Source organism: Procambarus clarkii, chromosome 35 (genome assembly GCF_040958095.1).
Source record: "Procambarus clarkii isolate CNS0578487 chromosome 35, FALCON_Pclarkii_2.0, whole genome shotgun sequence".
In the NCBI taxonomy this organism is placed as follows: domain Eukaryota; kingdom Metazoa; phylum Arthropoda; class Malacostraca; order Decapoda; family Cambaridae; genus Procambarus; species Procambarus clarkii.
The window spans coordinates 27,819,997-27,840,006 of record NC_091184.1 but is presented as its reverse complement, the minus strand read 5'-3'; the positions used below and the strand labels follow the sequence as shown (position 1 = coordinate 27,840,006).

The window sequence follows — 20,010 nt, the reverse complement described above, 5'->3', positions numbered from 1 at the left end:
GCTTTACTTTTGAAATTAGCATTCAGTAGTTTACAAATTCAGATGGAAAAAATTTCTTTAAGGAATATACCTTTCCTACATATTCTAGTAGCAGTAGTAAAGATCTAATTTAGCAATATAAATATATGGCATCAATTTGCCAAGTTTCAGCAAATGTCATTTGAGAAACTATCCACAACTGCACTTCAATGGCAATTTACATTTATCTTTAGCCAATGCTATATTGTTTAAGTTATTACTATTTTTTTACTTTTATGCAAATCTATTCAGATTAACCTTTACTACAACTCACCTGATTCAATTAACTCTTCCAACTGACAGAGGGACTTCTGGACTTTACAAACCACATTCTGGAAAAATATATAAATTTAAAACCAAGCTAAAGTAAACATTGAATATTTATTTTACTTTCAAGGGAAAAATACCATCACTCAGAACAAAACTTTTCCTGCCATTAACTTTGACTCGTCATTACCCTTAACAGTGTTACACATTTATAGATTAAAGCTTATTTAACAAACATTTAATGTTAACTAAAGATTTATATTTCATTAAAATTTTATTAATGAAACACCCTCAACTATGCTGTTTAAGATCTAATGCCCCACATAACAATTTTCACAATTTCAACATACCATTATATTCAATACATTCCTGAAAGGACTAAACTTGCAGATATGGTACCCACTAGCCTAGACTTCCATACCCATTCAATTTCCATACCCTAATATTTAATAGGTTTTTAGCAATTAACTTCTACCCTCTAATTCCAATGTACACAACACTACTTACTGTAGATCTGCAAGTATTTTCCTGCAGCTCTTTGTTGCCAGGACCTTCCACAACCTGTCATGTGAACAGTAAATATTACTAAAAAGTTATTTGCATAGCGATGTTATTTTGTTCATACCTGTACCACCAGTTTAACAGTTGCCATTTTAAATGGCACACTAAGTATCTGTTTGTCCCATCTTTATTACAAACAAAGCTATAGTCATTTCAAGTCAACACTTGCACCCCCCTTCAAAAGTTAAGCTTGTCTACAGCATTACGTTTTTAATTAACTAAATAAGGGGGAAATTCTGAATAGCAAGTGCCAATAGGCACTGCCACTGGCTTATGGCAAAAGATTCTGTAGCAATACAACTATAAGCCACACTTTCTCCCCCCCCCCTTCCTCCCAACTGTTCAGTGTCAAAAGGGAGGGGAGGGGGGTGTCCATTTACTGTAGCACTTACACTTTAGTGTGGGCTTCATCCACTATTCTGACGTTAGCTGGAACATTTGTGCCAGCTGCTGGTTTGAAAGGGAGGCATACCATGTGCCAATTCAGGAAGCTTTCCACGTTCCTCACTGCATGTCAGCTCAGGACCTCACTACCATGTTGGGAGGCAGTTGAAGACTAACTCATCAACATCCCAGGCTGGATAGCAGTGCCAGCTCGGGGAGAATTTACCACCTGCAAAAAATTTAATACTCTTAACAATCTACACCATCTCATCTTTACCTAGCCCCCAAACCTTACATGTGTCAGCATTAAACTGCATCTGGTAGTCATAACCATTACAAAACTATATAGGGCATCGGTATTTTTTATTTGCCAATTCTGTAACTATTGCAGTCTAAACCATAATCTTGCGAATAACCGAGGTCCAAGGAGATCTTTTAGGCACTACTTACAACACTTCTCCCAACTTAACCCCATTTATACTAATTTCCTTTGGTATAGCCATGACCTAATCAACTTCAGTCAGCATTCCCAATGATCCGAGCCCCTATCAATTTTGCGCCACTATCAAAATCTGCCTAAGTCAAGGTACACAAAATCACAAACCTTATCACTATTTCCTCAACTATGCAACCTAATCCATGAACATTTAGTAATAAAACTATGCGATTCATGTATCTAGTCATGTTTCTCAAAACGAGTAGAGAAATGCCACTTGCAATGTTAGATTCTAGTAACTTTCCTCACAATAGACTAAGCTAATTGGTCACTAACTTAAGCGTTGAAGTTAAATCAAACTTTTCCTTTAAAACTTCCTATATTAGGAACTTTCCACGACCGGCCTTTACCCGACAATTAAATAGGGTAAAAACTGTATATTAAATGCAGTAAAACTACGGTAAATTCATTATGATAAACTTGCATTCTTTAAGCATGGGCTGCATAGTAAGTGAACAAAACTAAATGTTAAGCACCCTGGCAAACCACTTCGTTCTATTCAATTTATTTATTTCATCACTTTGTCCGGCTAGAATTTTTAGATTAGATTAAAGGAACACCCTCCCTGGTAACGGCTGAACTAGTTAACCAAATACAAATATTTAGGTAAAATACTTCCATAAAACCCGTCTACTTCCCCCACCAGTAGACTTGTTCAGCTAAAGGCATAATGTAATGTTCCACTTTAGTAAATAAAGACTTAAAAAAAACACTACCCCATCTGTGTAGTTACCGGTTACCTGACATTCTACGCTTAAAATAACCCATCTATTCCCCATAATTGTTCGATATAACTTACCTCTCACCCGCTGGTCGAGTACACAGCAGTATATATCCTCCTCCATCACTCACCGCGTGGATACTATTTCACTCAGGCCGCAAATTGCCTCAAATCACCTACGTTGTCCATAAACATATATAGAAGAGCAACTGACCGTAAGACCCGTATAGCAATCATCACATAACGTGGGAACATTAGTAGTACTGCTGTCAAAACATAGTTGGCGCCAGGACAAACGGTAATTCCTATGGACTCGCCTAGTTATGCGTAGGGAATTGAGCTTCAGCTGTTTGGTCCCGCCCCTCAGCTGTATTCACCTAGTTGTACTCACCTAATTTGTGCTTGCAGGGGTTGAGCTTTGGTTCTTTGGTCCCGACTCTCAACCGTCAATCAACAGGTGTACAGGTTCCTGAGCCTATTGGGCTCTATCACATCTACATTTGAAATTGTGTATGGAGTCAGCCTCCACCACATCACTGCTTAATACATTCCATTTGTTAACTACTCTGACACTGAAAAAATTCTTTCTAATATCTCTGGCTCATTTGGGTACTAAGTTCCCCTTGTTCGTGTTCCACCCGTGTTAAAGAGCTGTCTTTGTAACTATCAAAATGCATATATCTTTGCTTTCACTTCAGTTATATTTATGACAAGGGATTTAAAATTTGCCTATATTTCTGCTTCTCTGATGACATTAAAAACTTTCGTTTATTACAGTATCTACATAAAATTAACATTTATCTTCATTAGGTTGTAGTTCTCATCAATAGGGAGAGCGTCGGTAAAAAAAAAAATTGTTTAAATATAAATATCTTTCCTCTCTCATTAATATGCCCGAAACGCTATGCGTACTAGTGGCTTTATGTATTATATGTACTAGCTCTATCTATAAATCCAATATTATGTTTGTAAATCGACTATTTACGTGTATGTACTTTCCTGAATAAAATGAACTTTACTTTACTAATATCTAATCTCTGTGACTAAAACGTAAGAACGACTTTATCTATGCCTTTTTGATAACATATACAATTATAAGCTTTATTAGTGAATCTATTAATTAAACAATATGGGCAAAGGACTCCCCCATTAAATAATGGACTCGCTCAAAGCGTTTTTCGAGCAAAGGTCATTACTAGAAAAATTTAAAAATGTCTTGAAATGCATTGATCCCCCCCCCCATTTATACAATGGACTCGGCCAAGGACTCCCCCATTAAATAATGGACTCGCTCAAAGCGTTTTTCGAGAAAAGGTCATTACTGGAAAATTTTAAAAATGACTTGAAATGCACATTTAATTGAAAAATGCGCATTAATGTAGACTCCCCTATTTATACAATGGCCTCGCCAATGCCCCAGGTGTAGGCAGCCTAGAGAGGTCAAAATGCCTTTTTATAGATCCATTATAAATCTCATTTACTTCTTTTGGGCTCGAGTGATTTTCATTCCTGATCAATATATGGAGGAAAATTATAACATAAATCAATATTTATTTATTTATTGAAGAAAATGCAGATACATAGTTTAATATAAGATACATTATATCTCGCGATAATATTTTGTATTATACATCAGAAAGTATGTATGCAATATATGAGTCGCATGTATAAAACCTTTTCAAAAGGTATAACACTGATCTGGGTATACATACAGTATAGATAGTTTATAGATACATAATATATGAACATAATATATGAAATGTCGGTTAACACATGTAATGTTTTAAGCATACAGAATAAATACACTTGTTGGAATTATTAAAGTTTGCATCCAATGCTCATCTCCCATCATTTTGGTCACACATCAATGGAGCAGACATAACAGAGATTATCTTGAGATAATTTCGGGGCTTAGCGTCCCCGCGGCCCGGTCCTCAACTAGGCCTCCTTTTCGTTACACCCAGGAAGCAACCCGTAGCTGTCTAACTCCCAGGTACCTATTTACTGCTAGGTAAACAGGTTCATCAGGGTGAAAGAAACTATGCTTATCTGTTTCCGCCTTCACCGGGGATCGAACCCGGAACCTTAGGACTACGAATCCCGAGCACTGTCCTCTCAGCTGTCAGGCCCGAGAGGCCGATTCCATAATCCTAATTCCTGAAGCGCACAAAGTATATCATTTATAAAATTTTTACATTATGTCTGAGGCCAGATGTTTAGGGTTAGCCTCAGCCAACTTTACATGTTGAATGGTGGGGGTTTAATGACTGTCATAAGAGGGCTTGGATCGTCCCCATTGCCCTGCTTAAGAGAGGACAGCTCCCATTGTAACCCCAATGAAGATTGATTTTGTATTATTATTTGTCCTATATGTTTCTACAGTTTTATTAATATCATGACAGATGTGCATTCTGGAGCTCCTAGCAACCTCTTGGGGTCGATCCGGGCACCATCAAATACTCCATCTTGTATTGTATAAATACATATTATTCCACACAGGCCACAACCTGCTTCTTCTGTCTGCTCCCTTTGGACCGGACGACGTAGGGCTGTAGACGTCTCAATTACCATATCCTTTAATGAGAACAAAAACAGGTTTACTTATGATCTCGAGATGTTAGTGACGAGTGTTGGTGAACACCACAAAAGGAGGGAAGGAGAAGAAACAGTGGGAGGGGAAAAACAAAAGTGTGCTAGAAGGATAAATAAAATGATGCAAACTTAATAAAAGAAAATGGGACAGTTGATAAAACTATCTCGGTGCATTAACACAGTAAATGTAGCAATAAAATGCCTTTAATGTATCATTTATTTGTCAAGCAATTCACAGATTAATAAAAATGCAATGAAAATATAAAGTTGTTTAGTTTCTTAAGTACAATTTACTTGACTAATATGCCAAGAGTGGCAAGACAACAGGTTCAAGTATGTTTATTGAGACAGGAAAAAAATACATCTCAAAGGGATAGAGTAGCTTAGGCTATTTCTATCCCCTCCACTTCAAGTCCCTAAAGGGGCGCACAAATTCAGTGAGTACAAATGCACAAATCACAATACAGTACAAGAATCCCATTTAACATTGCAGGTTAATATAGTAAGCACAGCATATAAGTGTTACACTCTTGGGGCAAAATTCTTGTAGCTCCTAAGTATTCTGTCTATCATACCATTATCACACATCCAAAACTGGTACCATCTGCAACCATTCCTATTTGCTTTACCCCATGATCCTAGTGCTGGATGTCTGGCATTAAAATCCCCTACCACAAGAGTATCTTCAGAAAAGAAGGAATCTGGCAAGTCTCTTAAATCAAGGGAGCTATCAGAAATGTATAGATTAATGAAATTTAACTCTCGGTCTTGCAATCGAATCCGCAAACTAATACTTTCAATACCTCTATATCCCTGAGGGATTCCAGTTATCTCAGCAAGTATGGTACTTTTGACATAACATGAGACTCCCCTAATTCCTCCATCAGCATATAAGTGAAAACTTCTATAGCCATTTAGCCTCAGAATGCTACCATCACTATCCCCAGTTTCCTGGAGTGCTACTATGGCAATATTCTCTCTAAGAGTATAATAGTGTACATCCACCGCTCTAGTTTTTAATCCATTAACGTTCCAAGATAATATTCTCAATTTACTTTCATCCATGATTAATAATAAAACTACATTTGCCGTGTTCGTCACATTCCATGAGATACGAGAGTATCTTAGAAACTTCCTTCCAACACCGTAACATTTTTTCTTTCTCCTCACTTGCACAACAGCTACTAACATCAAAGGTAATATTATTCATATCTATTTTCTTTTTTATTTCTGTATACCGTTTTACTCTAACCTTTGTTTCAACATTTGTCACTACAGAAGGTTGAACACCGCTAACATTACTAGAAAGTTCATTTTTCTGACTATCCTCTATAATCAATACGCCATGTTCTTCCTTAGTTTCTTCTACGCACGTTTCACTTTCCATTTCACGTCCTGTTTCACTTTTCATTTCACGTTTTGTTTCACCACCATCTTCACCCCGTCTACCCTTCATAGCTAATTTTTCTAATGCCTCAATCCTTTTGTCTAGTTTTTTAGATATTCCAATATTTGAATACAAACCTCCGAGTTCACTATATTGTCCTGAGCCTTATCTCCACAAGGTTTCATTTTTTCAGCTGCATTTCCTACTTTCCCTAGGCTCACCTTAATTGTCTCCGTTCCTTTCTCCTACACATTGCACATAGGGGTTGTCGTTGGCTTCCGGCTGTTTCCTCCATGTTCCTGCTGCACAATCCTTCCTTCCTTCGAGGATAAATCTATCCTGCTTGTAGGACCCGTCCTGGAGTCTCTCAGATGAGGCTTCATGGGGGATAGATAGTAACCAGCATTGTGGCTGCCTCGACAATTGCAACAAGATGGCAAGACTTTTTCGTTGTTTTTAATCTGGACTCTACACTCTCGCGAGTCGTGTTTCTTACCACAATACAGGTACTCAGGTACGGTAAAAATGAGGACCTTAAACATAATACAGAGTACAAAACACAATCAAATGTACCCATAGTAGGTAAACAGCATGTAAAGGATTTGAGAATAATAATGTCTGACGACCTAACGTTTAAGGAGCATAACCAAGCAAATATTGCGACAGCCAGAAAAATGATAGGATGGATTACGAGAACTTTCAAATCCAGGGATCCCATCACAATGGTTGTACTCTTCAAGTCACTTGTGTTGTCCCGTCTTGAGTACTGCTCAGTACTCACTTCCCCCTTCAGAGCAGGAGAGATTGCTGAAATAGAGGGAATACAGAGAACATATACGGCACGCATAGACGCAATAAAGCACCTAAATTATTGGGATCGTCTCAAAGCCCTCCAGATGTACTCACTAGAAAGAAGACGAGAGAGATATAAAATAATATACACCTGGAAGATACTGGAGGGCCAAGTACCAAATCTACACAGTAAAATAACAACGTACTGGAGTGTACGACATGGAAGAAAATGAAGAGATAGAACCAGTGAAGAGCAGAGGTGTCATAGGCACAATCAGAGAACACTGCATAAACATCAGAGGTCCGCGGTTGTTCAACGTCCTCCCAGCAAGCATAAGAAATATTGCCGGAACAACCGTGGACATCTTCAAGAGGAAACTAGATTTATTCCTCCAAGGAGTGCAGGACCAACCGGGCTGTGGTGGGTATGTGGGCCTGCGGGCCGCTCCAAGCAACAGCCTGGTGGACCAAACTCTCACCAGTCAAGCCTGGCCTCGGGCCGGGCTTGGGGAGTAGAAGAACTCCCAGAACCCCATCAACCAGGTAACCAGGTAATCAACCGACACCTGGGGTCAAACTGGCCTTTCCATGCCATATGTCCCCAACGAGAACACTTCATGCATAATATGGGCTCCTCAATTTTTTTTTTTTTGAGATATATACAAGAGTTGTTACATTCTTGTACAGCCACTAGTGCGCGTAGCGTTTCGGACAAGTCCTTAATCCTATGGTCCCTGGAATACGATCCCCTGCCGCGAAGAATCGTTTATGTATTTTGCCACTTTCCTGTAATCTAGTCCTTGTACAAAAATTCTTTCTGGAGCCTCACCCTTTACCAAGGCAACAACCTGGCATTGTTTTTTCACCACGAACACTGTTCCTCTTTGCCCAAACAACATTATCATTGTTGTGAAGTAGATAATCAGGATCCAAATAAGTTGGATACTTAAACACCATGACCTTGGTGTGTATCATACCTTCTTCCGGAGTAATCACAATATTCTCAAACCCATCCGTCATTAGGTGTTTCTGTCCCAACTGTTAAGTAGGGCCGGTGAGCACCCTCCTTGAATGGTTCATATTCAAAACGCTCCTTAGCCAGACGAACCGTCCACTCCAGCCTTTGATGGAAGTTCAGTTGGCACGTTGTGGGAAATAACAGCCTCTTCTATTAAATTGCTTCTCGTGCGTCCTGCTGAGTAGGGTTTCATTTTTTGGTCTCTGTTATTTCATTCTCACTGTCTCGCTGTCTGTGAATATTTCGCCTTTTACTTCTGTTCACTACTACTTCAAACGGCCTGGTATCATCTCTGTCCTCCTCATTATCACTTAGGCATACCGCCTCTGCCATTTCCTCGACACTCAAAGGCACTGTCAACAATCAAGAACAAATTCACAATATCCAGCTGTAGCAGCCACGTGCAAAAATGAAGAGTGTGGAGCAACACGTCCACCTCCCACCAGGCAGCGGACGCCACTGAGACCAGGGTTCAGGGTTGCCAGATTCAAATTGCTAAAAGTAGCAATTTCCGACATTTCAGATATTTTGAAAACTGCAGGGGGGTTTGGGCAAAATATGACCCATCGCCGTTTTCAGTAATTAGCATATTTTCGGTAAAAAAAAGTCATAATTTGAAAATGAAAATAGGTGCAGAGAGTCAGAATTCGACTCAAAAATCACGCTGGAGTCAAATTTCAGACATTTCAGATATTTTGATAACTGCAGGGGTTTTGGGCAAAATATGACCCATGGATGTTTTCAGTAATTGGCATATTTTCGGTATAAAAAGTCGTAATTTAAAAATGAAAATAGGTGCAGAGAGTCAGAATTCAGCTCAAAAATCACGCTCAGGAGTCAAATTTTCGATATTTCAGATATTTTGAAAAAGGTCACACTAACTTGCTAACCAACAAGTTTATTTTATCCTCATGTTCATTGTGCCCTATGTAATACTGAAAGATTACATAGGGCACAATAGGTCATAACATCTACGGGGATGTAACTGACATTGATAATTAGTTGAGTACATTTTTATTGCAGCAATCTAGTGCACTTGCAGACAAACGATATTTAAGGAAAAATAAAATAGCATTTTGAAAGGAGCTCTTGAGCAAATTTTAATAAATCCAGTACATAAAATATATGAACAAAATATAAAATGGGCATAGCCGAGTATTTAAAGAGAATACTGTACTTGCATTCACTGTGTATTTAAATATAATCTTAATATACAAAATATATTGTTTACAAAACATTTGAATGAGAGATGTCAAACACTGACAATCACCTGTTTCTGGAAGGGATCCGCCTCAGTGGTTTCCCCAAGCTTAACTTTGGTAACACCAAACTTTTATCTCGGTACACCAAGCCTCCGAAACTCTTCCATAAACTACCTGGAGTCGGTATCCAGTCTGGCTCACTTTTACCTCATCTTGTTCTATCATGACAGTCTCTCTCACTTATATATGGGAGAAGGGCGTGTCCTCTCCTCTTTTTTTCCGGCTGTCTCAAGTGTTCTATGATTTCCAGTCAGAATCTGTTGGACTGTCCTATAGCTGCAAAATAAATAAAATTTATTTTTTATTTATTTGTTTTGCAACTATAGGATAGTGCACACAACAGACCCCAGCTGGAAATCATAGAACACTTAAGACACCAGGAGAAAGAGGCGAGGTTACGCTTTTCTCCAGACATAAGGCTCTGCCAAGGTAGAACAAGACGAGGCTCTGTGTGTGTTCCCCTTAAGCCAAGGCTCATCTTTACCAGGTCCTCTGCACGGTGCTTCAGTCCAGCCAGCCAGCCAGCTACTTGTTCCCAATCTGGGGTTGTGTGGATGTTCGCCGCTTTAACAAATTTCTTTTCCATTTTAACCACGACTGATCTTGAAGTTCGAGTCCCTGGCAGTCAGTCCTCCTGTTGACGGCCTTTCATTCTTTACGCAAAGGTTGGTCCAATTAGCCTTTGTATTTTGGTAAAAACTAGCCTCCCCTATTGAGGCATTATTGTATGCTCAGGGATCCAGTAAAGGGTTCTTTGCAGAACAAGCGATGAATGTTATGAAACGCCCTTTCTGGCAAGTCTCCTGTGGCTCACTGTTCTGACCCTGTTCCCTTTTTATGGAGGTTTGACCCGGGCGGCTCAAGAGTGGTGACTGGCTAGGTTAGGGGCCTCAGGTGAGCTGAGCTACCATTGGGTGACAATCAGGTACAGTACATCACAGTCAGGATATTTACCCTCGCAGCAACGATCATTTACCTCGAGTTGCCTAATTTTCCTTAAGCAGTCACCTTTTAAGGTCAATGTTTTCTGGCATGTTTTTCTCACTTTATTTGCTGATCTTTAATCCCCTGTCTCCCTCGCTTTCCAGAATGAGTCAGATTATGGTCCTGGCAGTTTACGGATGGGTCTCGGAGGCCTGGGGTGTTGGGCTAGAACTTGTTAACACCATTGTTAAGGCACTTCGGACGCACCAGAAAAACAGCATTTTACTACATTTAACACTTAATTTTTACATGACTATACCAGAGCTGAGTAGCGTACTTAACAGGTACAATTTAATGTCATCCCACACCTCTCTATGTATGTACAAGGTATTATCAAACAATGCAGTTTTCCTGTCTTATAAATATTAAGTTGTGCATTACATATGACAACAGAAATTATAAAGAAATTCAAAGGGAACATGGCTTGGATTGAGTATGAACCTGCACATGACATTTGGATCTTATGGCTGCTCCAAGTGAGGTTATAACTCGGGTCTGTGAATGGCACTTTGTTAAATTATACAGATCTCAAGATGAAATGATATTTTTTGTAGGTTTACAAAATTTACAATGTTAAAAAAAATGAAAATTATTATAATACATTTGTGGAAATTAGTAAATTGCATTTGAACTGCTCTTGTAGCAAATTCAACATGATATGCTGAAGACCACATCTGCTGCACATCTAGTGTACTCTCGTTACAAATTAGTAATTATTTGTAACATGTCACATTTGTCCATACACAAGTATAATTATTCATACACGTATATATATACAAGTTACAGGAGTATGACCAAGTTTATTTACCGTGTATTGTATGGTTTCAAGAGTGAATGTGGGGGGAAGATTGAAGCCTCGACTCCCTTCTGTCCAACGGCACCCGAGGCACTGCTGTGTGCACCTGCTCAGTTGCACCCGAGGTACTGCTGTGTGCACCTGCTCAGTTGCACCCGAGGTACTGCTGTGTGCACCTGCTCAGTTGCACCCGAGGTACTGCTGTGTGCACCTGCTCAGTTGCACCCGAGGTACTGCTGTGTGCACCTGCTCAGTTGCACCCGAGGTACTGCTGTGTGCACCTGCTCAGTTGCACCCGAGGTACTGCTGTGTAATTACTTAGGTGTAATTACAAGGTGAAAGCTATGTTCATGGTGTCACATCTTCCTAATACTCTGTCATATGATGCCTTGAAACTACTGATGGTTTGGGCATCCACCGCCTTCTCCCTTGTTCCGTCTACCACTGTTTGCAAAAGATAATTTAATATTTTTGTTCTGAAATTCTTTTGCAGAGTGGCTGACGGATGAAATAATATAGATGAGAAGGTAGTGGATGCCAAAACCATCAGTAGTTTCAAAGCATCATATGACACAATATTGGGAAGACAGGATACTGCCAGCCTAGCTCTCATCCTGTAACTACATGGAATACCTTACCCTAAGTGAACCTAAGGTAATCATACCTTAGGTTCACTCGGGTGTACCTAAGGTATGATTATATGCACGTACTCAACCTAAATCCCTCATTCCTTAGCACACAACTATGTTCTTCCACTAACAAGTACCACACTCCTCCTAATGTTCCAACAAGATTAATTACCGTCATCATAAGACATTAATAAATAGAATCGTCAATAATGTTTAGTCTTACAGTAAGAAATATACTATCATTAAAATCATTTATACCAGTTTCAAATATTTTAAGGTAAAGCTTGTGCACGTGTTTTATAATATACAGGTGAGGCCTGTGGCTTAATGATCTGGACATCGCTTTGCCAGAAGAGATAAAGATGAGATGATGGCAATATCACAAACAAGATTCTTATAGAAGGTGACAAGTTGGAATAACAGCAATGCTCACTATGAGTAGGAGTAAAATGAAAGGACATGGGTGGAAACTAAACACCTAGAACAGAGATGAATGGAGTCATTTTCAGTCTACGAATAGTGACCTAGTTGAGGTAGGTGGGGGTAGTACATACTGTACATGGTATCAAGAGTATGTAATGAAGAAAAGGTGCAGGAATGATTGCAAATGCGTAGTGGTTTAAAGTGGCCCTACAAGCACATATTAGAGAGTGCATAAGATTAAGTTATGACAGTCATGGGGTTTATATATATGTCAACTAGTGTGGTGTGCATGCACAAGCATATCATTAAGACAGATGTAAGCCATTCTGAAGTATTTCAATATACAATGCTAGGCCTAATCACAGCCAAGAACTTCTCAGCGACTCAAAACTCCATGGTTTGGATTTAATTTTTTTTTTAATCACTGCTCAACTATTTCCACTTTGTTAAACAAAATTTTAAGGTACCAAAGTCAATCAAACCTAACAGACTACAAAATTGTGTTTTACCTTCAGACTGCAAGCTTGACTGTGGCTTTCTTGCCGCACTAAATGATTGATAGCCTAGATTTACTGCTTTCTCCGAATGTCCCCCTCAGACCGTGCATCTTTCTCTGCCATATGGCAGGACATTCCGTCTCCATGTTTCAAATTACGTCAATGATATATTAAATATTTTAAAATCTATAACATTTTAATACCTTACAATGGCAATGTACATCTGTTTATCCGAGTTTGTGAATATATTTGTGTGTGCAGTTGTGTATATGCTCGTTTTTAGAGTTAGTATTTCTTAAAATTATAATAATAAAGCATCTCTTATCTTGAAATGAAAATATACATCAATATAAACTTAATTACATACTGCCCATTATTCACTGAGACAATTATATATATTTTCCTTCAAAATGCAGTTGGGATAGAAATCTGTATCAAAGACTATATACACATACACTCACATCTATAACAGTTCAGAAATTATTCCACATCACACAAGTTCATTAATGTTCCACATTATAATCAAATCAATGCTTCTGTAACGAGCTCTCACTAGAAACTCACGACTTTCCTGAAAAAAAATTATTTTTACCAAGAACGTGTTCTGCACTGCATATATTTGTTTCTTATTAACTCGTCAAAGATTTCTGATTTGCATGTCATCAGCAACATTGAGGTTGCACCTCTTATTGCCTCATTTGTCATTAATGGCTGTTACTACGCTCCCTTTGTTTACTTATCTGTCACTGTGGCTCATTTTTGTTACTTAGGAAGTCACTTGCTAGCACCAGTGATCATGTTTCACCTAATATCACCACCATCACTGCCATCATTGTTTCTCAATGTCATTAGCACCACTATGTTTACTTATCTCCCACCCCCAACACACCACTATCTGCAGCCACACTCTAGCACTACCATGTCGTCGTAGTCGTACTTGAATGTTGTGATGCCGTTCTCCAAGTAAAGCAGGGAGATGGGACCCAGGAGAGTGGGGACGCAGCAGGCCCGGGAGGTGCGGTCTGGATGCAGAGAGTGAACCAGGTTCTGCACCACGGCGTGTTTGGTCGGGCTCAGGTGGGAGGCCAGGGGATAGTTGCACTTGCCGCTGCACTGATTAGCCTGTTGAGGAAGAGTTCAGTTACAAGAATGTCTTGGGTGAAAGTTTGGAAAAATGTTATGGACCATTGAACAAATCCACAAGAGCCGTGACGGGGATTCGAACCTGCGTCCGGGAGCATCCCAGACACTGCCTTAATCGACTGAGCTACGACAGGGTTAAAAAAAAAAAGTTATAACTCAGTCGATTAAGGCAGTGTCTGGGATGCTCCCGGACGCAGGTTCGAATCCCCCTCACGGCCCTTGTGGATTTGTTCATTGGATACATCACGTTAGTGTGATTTCTGTGTGTTATGGACCATATTTTGTCAATTGTTGTCTTAGCTGTACCTGGTGCAGCTTGCTTGTGAAATACTGTATTCAAATATTATTATTAGCGTCATCACTAATTGTTAATATTTGTATATTTGTTATATTATTTATTAGTTTAATACTATTTGTATTAAATCAATGAGGTATTGATCTTTTTAATTTAAACATTTAAATCAATGCTGTTTTCTGATAAGGAAAGTGGATTCTGTGGATGGAAATTAAAGGAAACTAGAGAAGAAAGGAAGTTTGACAAGTAAAATATTCGTGAAAAAGTAAAGCATAAAAAAAACAGTGGACCATGAATACGACACTTCCTCAAAGATTATATAAAATTATACAGATAACAAATTTACTTACAAAAAAGGTTAAAAAATGTAACGAGACTGGTGGAAAAGTTACTGGGATTAATGATACATATAGGAACATGTAACTCTGGTGAATAAGGAAATAGATGCATTTGGATTAAGTATTTTTAAAAGTTTATACTGCATGTGAAACTGATGAAAGAAACAAATATAAACATGCTAGGTTTTGTTGGTGTGGGAAGAATGCAAGAAGTTTCTTGATGGAAGATATAAGTACACAAGTGCAAATGCTGAAATATGGGAAAACTGCATGAATTGATGCATATGCAGAAACAATTATATACAGTGGAAGGTTGAGCACTGAATGAGTATGGAACATTTGAAAACATGGATAAGTTACTCTGTACCAGATGACTTGAAATAAGTCATGATTGTACCTAAAATGTGAAGTGTACATGTTACAGCATAAAAGTTATAGACAGACATTTCTCTATGTAGTGTGTAAAATAGTGAGAATGATGATGACAGGTTAAGGATGAACAAAATGGACAACTAGAGGTACAGGGGTTAACCCCTGTTAACCCCTGTACCTGGATGAAAATAACTGGTATGCAATGAGAACTAAAAAATTAAGAGTCAGAGCTGTACAAATGGGTATTCTGAGATGCATTTTTGGTGTTAGGAAAACAAAACAAAAGCAAAATAAATGTCATGGAAAGATGCAGGGGAACTAAAGTCAGTAGATCATAAAACTTAAGAGTATATTTAAATTGTTTGGTCATATTGAATAAATGAACATGAGGATTAAAATAAACTTGTTGGTTAGCAAGTTAGTGTGACCTTAAAAATCCTCTTGAGATTAAGCCTTAAAGTCTACAACCATAAACTATTACTTGAGAGTCTGTGACCTCGACGAAACACTTAGTTAAGCCGTTCTGAACTACACAAGATGTTCATCTTAAATATTGTGAACTATAATAAAATAAAAATTAATATAGTTTTAATATTTTTACATTAATACAGTATTAGAGCTGTTACTGTTACTATTATTATTATATTCAGTGTTTATTTTAATCATCAGCATCATCAAAGTTGGTGTAAAACACTTGGTTACAGGGAAATGATATGTTTCATACCTCATATGAGGGCGGGGCGATGATCCACGTGTCCCAGCCGATGTCCTTGAAATCCACCCTCAGAGGCTTCTTCTTGCACCCGTTCTTTGCTTTCCTCTTGCGTGGCCTGCGCCCTTTGGCACGACCTACAAGGATACCAAGCATTGTGGTGAAATGAACCTTGTTTACTGGAGATTTAGTGAACAGTTCTATATACATCTGTAGCAAACAATAACTGAAAGACTGGCCCTATTGCCATTCTATTCTATGAGGTCGAGAAAAGACAAATCTAATAAGAGGCTGTCCTCTATACAGTAACAATTCTGCGTAAATATTATGGCAACAGTATATGTGGTATATGCACCAACAGTATGTGGTATATGCAGCAACAGTATATGTGGTATATGCAGTATAGTGTTACATATAATAAACTGGAAACAATTTGTGGCAGGAACAAGTACTGGTTATGCCTGTGCAGTGAACAATAGAAAGTTGTTTTCACATCTCCATACATTAAAACATTGATTGTAACCATGATATATATGTGCTTCAGCCTACAGTTTAGACCTATTGTCTTATGTATGACCCTCTGTCCTGCGTGACAGTGAATACCAGCATTATCCTCACTTTAATAAGACTAATCAAAATCCTCAGATTAGGCAAAACTGTAATTAATTTTGTCAATAAAGATGTTAATAATAATAAATGTGTAACTACCATTGATGGAAAATGAGCAACACAAACTAATAACTGCCCGATCGGACAACTGAGCTTAAAGAGCACATTATATATAAACAGATTAATAGGTAATAAGAGATTGCATTCATATAAGAAAGGAGATGAAGCTCTGGGCCAGCGAAGGTGCAGCACTAACCTTACCTCCGAACGGATTTTGAGCTTGTGTGGGGAGTCCAGGAACATCCAGCTCCCCCTCCCAGATCACATTGCTTTCTTCTTCCTGCAGCTCTGCTACATTCCTTCGGGATCTTAATCTCTCAGGGTCTTCTATTGACCGCCGTCTCCTTCGCCTCTATAAACGACAAGACAAAAACTTGAAGAAAACACTAGTACAGTATCACTATCAAGTGTTTCTTCCAACTGTATCTAAAATCTATGTACCGAGTGGAAGTTGAGATGTTATTTGATACTGATTTGTCCTGCACCTTTTACTTTTGTATTCATTGCATTCCCAAGCATCAGCCTCGTCCCTCAATTTTTCCTACTAGTCATTACCTGCCTGACTTGCAGCCGATGACATTATCATATGTGAAGTAATTCTCTTGCTGTTTATTCTTTAAATTAGGCACAATCTTTGTATTCCCTTATTTGTTAATGCAGTTAATCAACACGAGTCCCTCAACTGGAATCCATAGCCTCTCTTATGGATTCCTATAACCAAACATTTCCTTACCTACCACACACAGGAACCCTTTATCTCCTCTAACCCTCCACCCCCCAACACAAGCCCCCCCCCCCTACATACACACACATTATAAACAGAATACCCGCTAAATTACCCCAAACTCAGCTAATGTTACCTGCCACAAAAGTGCACAATGTCACTTTTCATGCAGAAGTTCCCATTCACTTGCTACACAGACCAGGTGTAAACACCTACTATACCTATACAGACCAGGTGCAAACACCTGCTATACCTATACAGACCAGGTGTAAACACCTACTATACCTATACAGACCAGGTGTAAACACCTACTGTACCTATACAGACCAGGTGTAAACACCTACTGTACCTATACAGACCAGGTGTAAACACCTACTATACCTATACAGACCAGGTGTAAACACCTACTATACCTATACAGACCAGGTGTAAACACCTACTGTACCTATACAGACCAGGTGTAAACACCTACTTACCCCAGATTCGCCCCCGTGTCAAACACACACAGCCAACCCTCCACAAAGTTCTAGCTGCTCACCTTATGCTCTGGATGATCCTCATACTCGTGGGAGATCATGAGGTCAAGCTCCTTGCGGGCCTGGTGGCGGTGCCTGGTGGAGGAGTAGAGGAGGAGGAGGGGCTCGCTGTCTGTGCGGGGCGCTGTCGCCACGTCCATGTCCCCACCTTCCCCGACCGTCGAGAACACTGATTCGATGTGAATCTGTGTGCACAATACCAGTTATTAGAGAGGTCACCAATTTATGAGATGGCCTTTATTTTTACATTGTTTTTAAAAATGGTTCAGGGAATACAGAATATCCTTGGAGGTGTTTGAACTGACCTCAGGAAACTGTCTTGAAGCGTTTAGAGGGAAGCTGTTCATAAATATTTAAGAATTTGTTTTGATATGTGTTTTGATAGACAAAGTGACAAGTTGGTATCTTGTCCCTTTATCCATCAGTATCTATACATCACAAATATGCATGTCGTTTTGGACAAATCTTAAACCATAATTAAACTGCGTCCAGGATGCTCCTGGACGCAGGTTCGAATCCTCGTCACGGCCCTTGTGAATTTGTTCATTTAAACCATAATAATTTTAGACACTGAGGGCTTGCAGTGATTTTGAAACGTAAATCAAATACTTAAAATAATTTTTGATTTGATAATAAACATGTTGGCAAGTTCTGAAACCTTTTGTAATAACTACAAATCTGTAGTACTGTGGAAGGGTGAGTACTGATGGAACTATAATATTTAGACAGTACTGGGCGAGGCTGTAGTACAAAACTCATTGGATAAACATGAATCAGTACAGTACTACAGATTGCATGACAACATTTTAATAAGGAGAGTACTGCGATATGGAATTTAAATATTTCTCAACATGTGTTACTAAATAAAAAAAATTTATGGAAAAGGGAAAATGGAAGGTGTATGGTGAGCTTAGAAAAGGGAAAACGGAAGGAAGGTGTATGATGAGCTTGGAAAAGAGAGAATGACCGAGGGAGAGGTGGCGAGAAAATGTGCGTCTTGGTACCTGCAACAGTTGCGGGACGGAGGGGTGAGCCATCCAGTACTTGACGGCAGAGGTGACGTCGAACGTCTCCCAGGCATTCTGCAGCTCGTAGATGTCTCTCTCGCACACCGTGACCTGCACGCCTCCTCGGCTGGTGCCCAGGCCGCCGCCACCACTCTCCGTGTCGCTCACCACCAGCCCCTGCGGCGTGATGTCGTCCAGCGTGATGCCTCGCTCTGTCTCGATCACCAGGCGGACCCGACGCTCCACACCTACAGCAAAGAGATACTTTTTTCTAGTAACTGGGGAAATACTAGAAATACTTTCTAGTATTTCCCAGTAACTGGGAAATACTAGAACTCCAAACAAATGCCTAGTTCATTGCATATGCAGTTTAGCTTAGCCAGTTAACTTAGCCAGAGCAACAGCCTAGTGGACCAAACTCTCACAAGTCAAGCCTGGCCTCGGGCCGGGCTTGGAGTAGAACTCCCAGAACCCCATCAACTAGGTATCAACCAGGTATCAGTTTGCTTTTGCTGACAGCTGAGTGGACAGCGTAGTCCTGAGATTCCGGGTTCGATTCCCGGTGGAGGCGGAAACAAATGGGCAGAGTTTCTTTCACACCTGATGCGCCTGTTCACCTAACAGTAAATAGGTACCTGAGAGTTACACAGCTGCTACGGGCTGCTTTCTGGGGAAGTGTAACAAAAAGGAGGCTAGAATTTACCTACTTTAAATTATCTGTTAGATTAAGGACCTGCCCGAAACGCTGCGTGTACTAGTGGCTTTACAAGATTGTAAACACTTTGCTATGTATTCTCTCAAACCCAATGTACCTTCTTGTATATAAATAAATAAAAGGAGGCCTGGTCGAGGACCGGGCCGCGGGGACGCTAAGCCCCAAAATCATCTCAAGATAAGATCACTGGGACCAATTCCTTAACTCATTGTGTGACTAGCCACCTTTTCCCTATCGCCCACAGGTACAAGTTCCTAATATATTAATTAAACCGACTCCCGCAGGTAAGGAAACTCGCACAGACATCTGGTCTTGCTCGGAAATCGAACTTGGGGTCATCCTTTTGTGAGTCTAAGTGTGTAACTACTGTGCCACAGATCAATTGTATATCCTAAGTTCAAATCTCGAACTTTCCTCCATCTTCTTTAGACAATGCCCAGGACCCACATTTTGTCATGTGAATCTATATTTACAACCGCAAAGACATACAATGAAAAATGAGGTCCAGCTGAGCCAGATTCACGCAAGCACTTACGCAAGCACTTACGCAAGCACTTACGAACGTGTACATCTTTCCTCAATCTTTGACGCCTTTGATTACATTTATTAAAAGTTTACAAGCATGAAAACTTCCCATTCAACTGTTGTTACTGTTATAAACAGCCTCCTGGT

General features: G+C 39.5%; 1 protein-coding gene and 1 long non-coding RNA gene across 3 annotated transcripts in view; both read right to left on the bottom strand.

Annotated features, from left to right (window-relative positions):
- Positions 1–620: 620 nt before the first annotated feature.
- Positions 621–2,650, bottom strand: LOC138371409 (uncharacterized). Its single transcript, XR_011230446.1, has 3 exons — positions 2,526–2,650; positions 1,239–1,459; positions 621–846 (listed from the first exon to the last, which is right to left on the bottom strand). It is a non-coding gene; the product is annotated as an uncharacterized lncRNA (long non-coding RNA).
- A 6,660-nt stretch (positions 2,651–9,310) lies between these two features.
- The window catches only part of LOC123768454 (bone morphogenetic protein 10), a 111,803-nt gene continuing 101,103 nt past the window's right edge, over positions 9,311–20,010 (bottom strand). Inside the window, exons 3-7 of one of the 2 annotated variants that reach the window (XR_006774091.2) lie at positions 18,621–18,871; positions 17,619–17,801; positions 16,553–16,708; positions 15,700–15,824; positions 9,311–13,949 (exon numbers count right to left, since the gene is read on the bottom strand). Coding sequence is in view for 1 of the 2 variants with exons in the window: in XM_045759006.2 (XP_045614962.2) it covers positions 13,719–13,949; positions 15,700–15,824; positions 16,558–16,708; positions 17,619–17,801; positions 18,621–18,871 (941 nt within the window). In the remaining variant the exon portion in view is untranslated. The remainder of the gene's footprint in view (positions 13,950–15,699; positions 15,825–16,552; positions 16,709–17,618; positions 17,802–18,620; positions 18,872–20,010) is intronic. The other variant, XM_045759006.2, reaches the window with a different exon arrangement.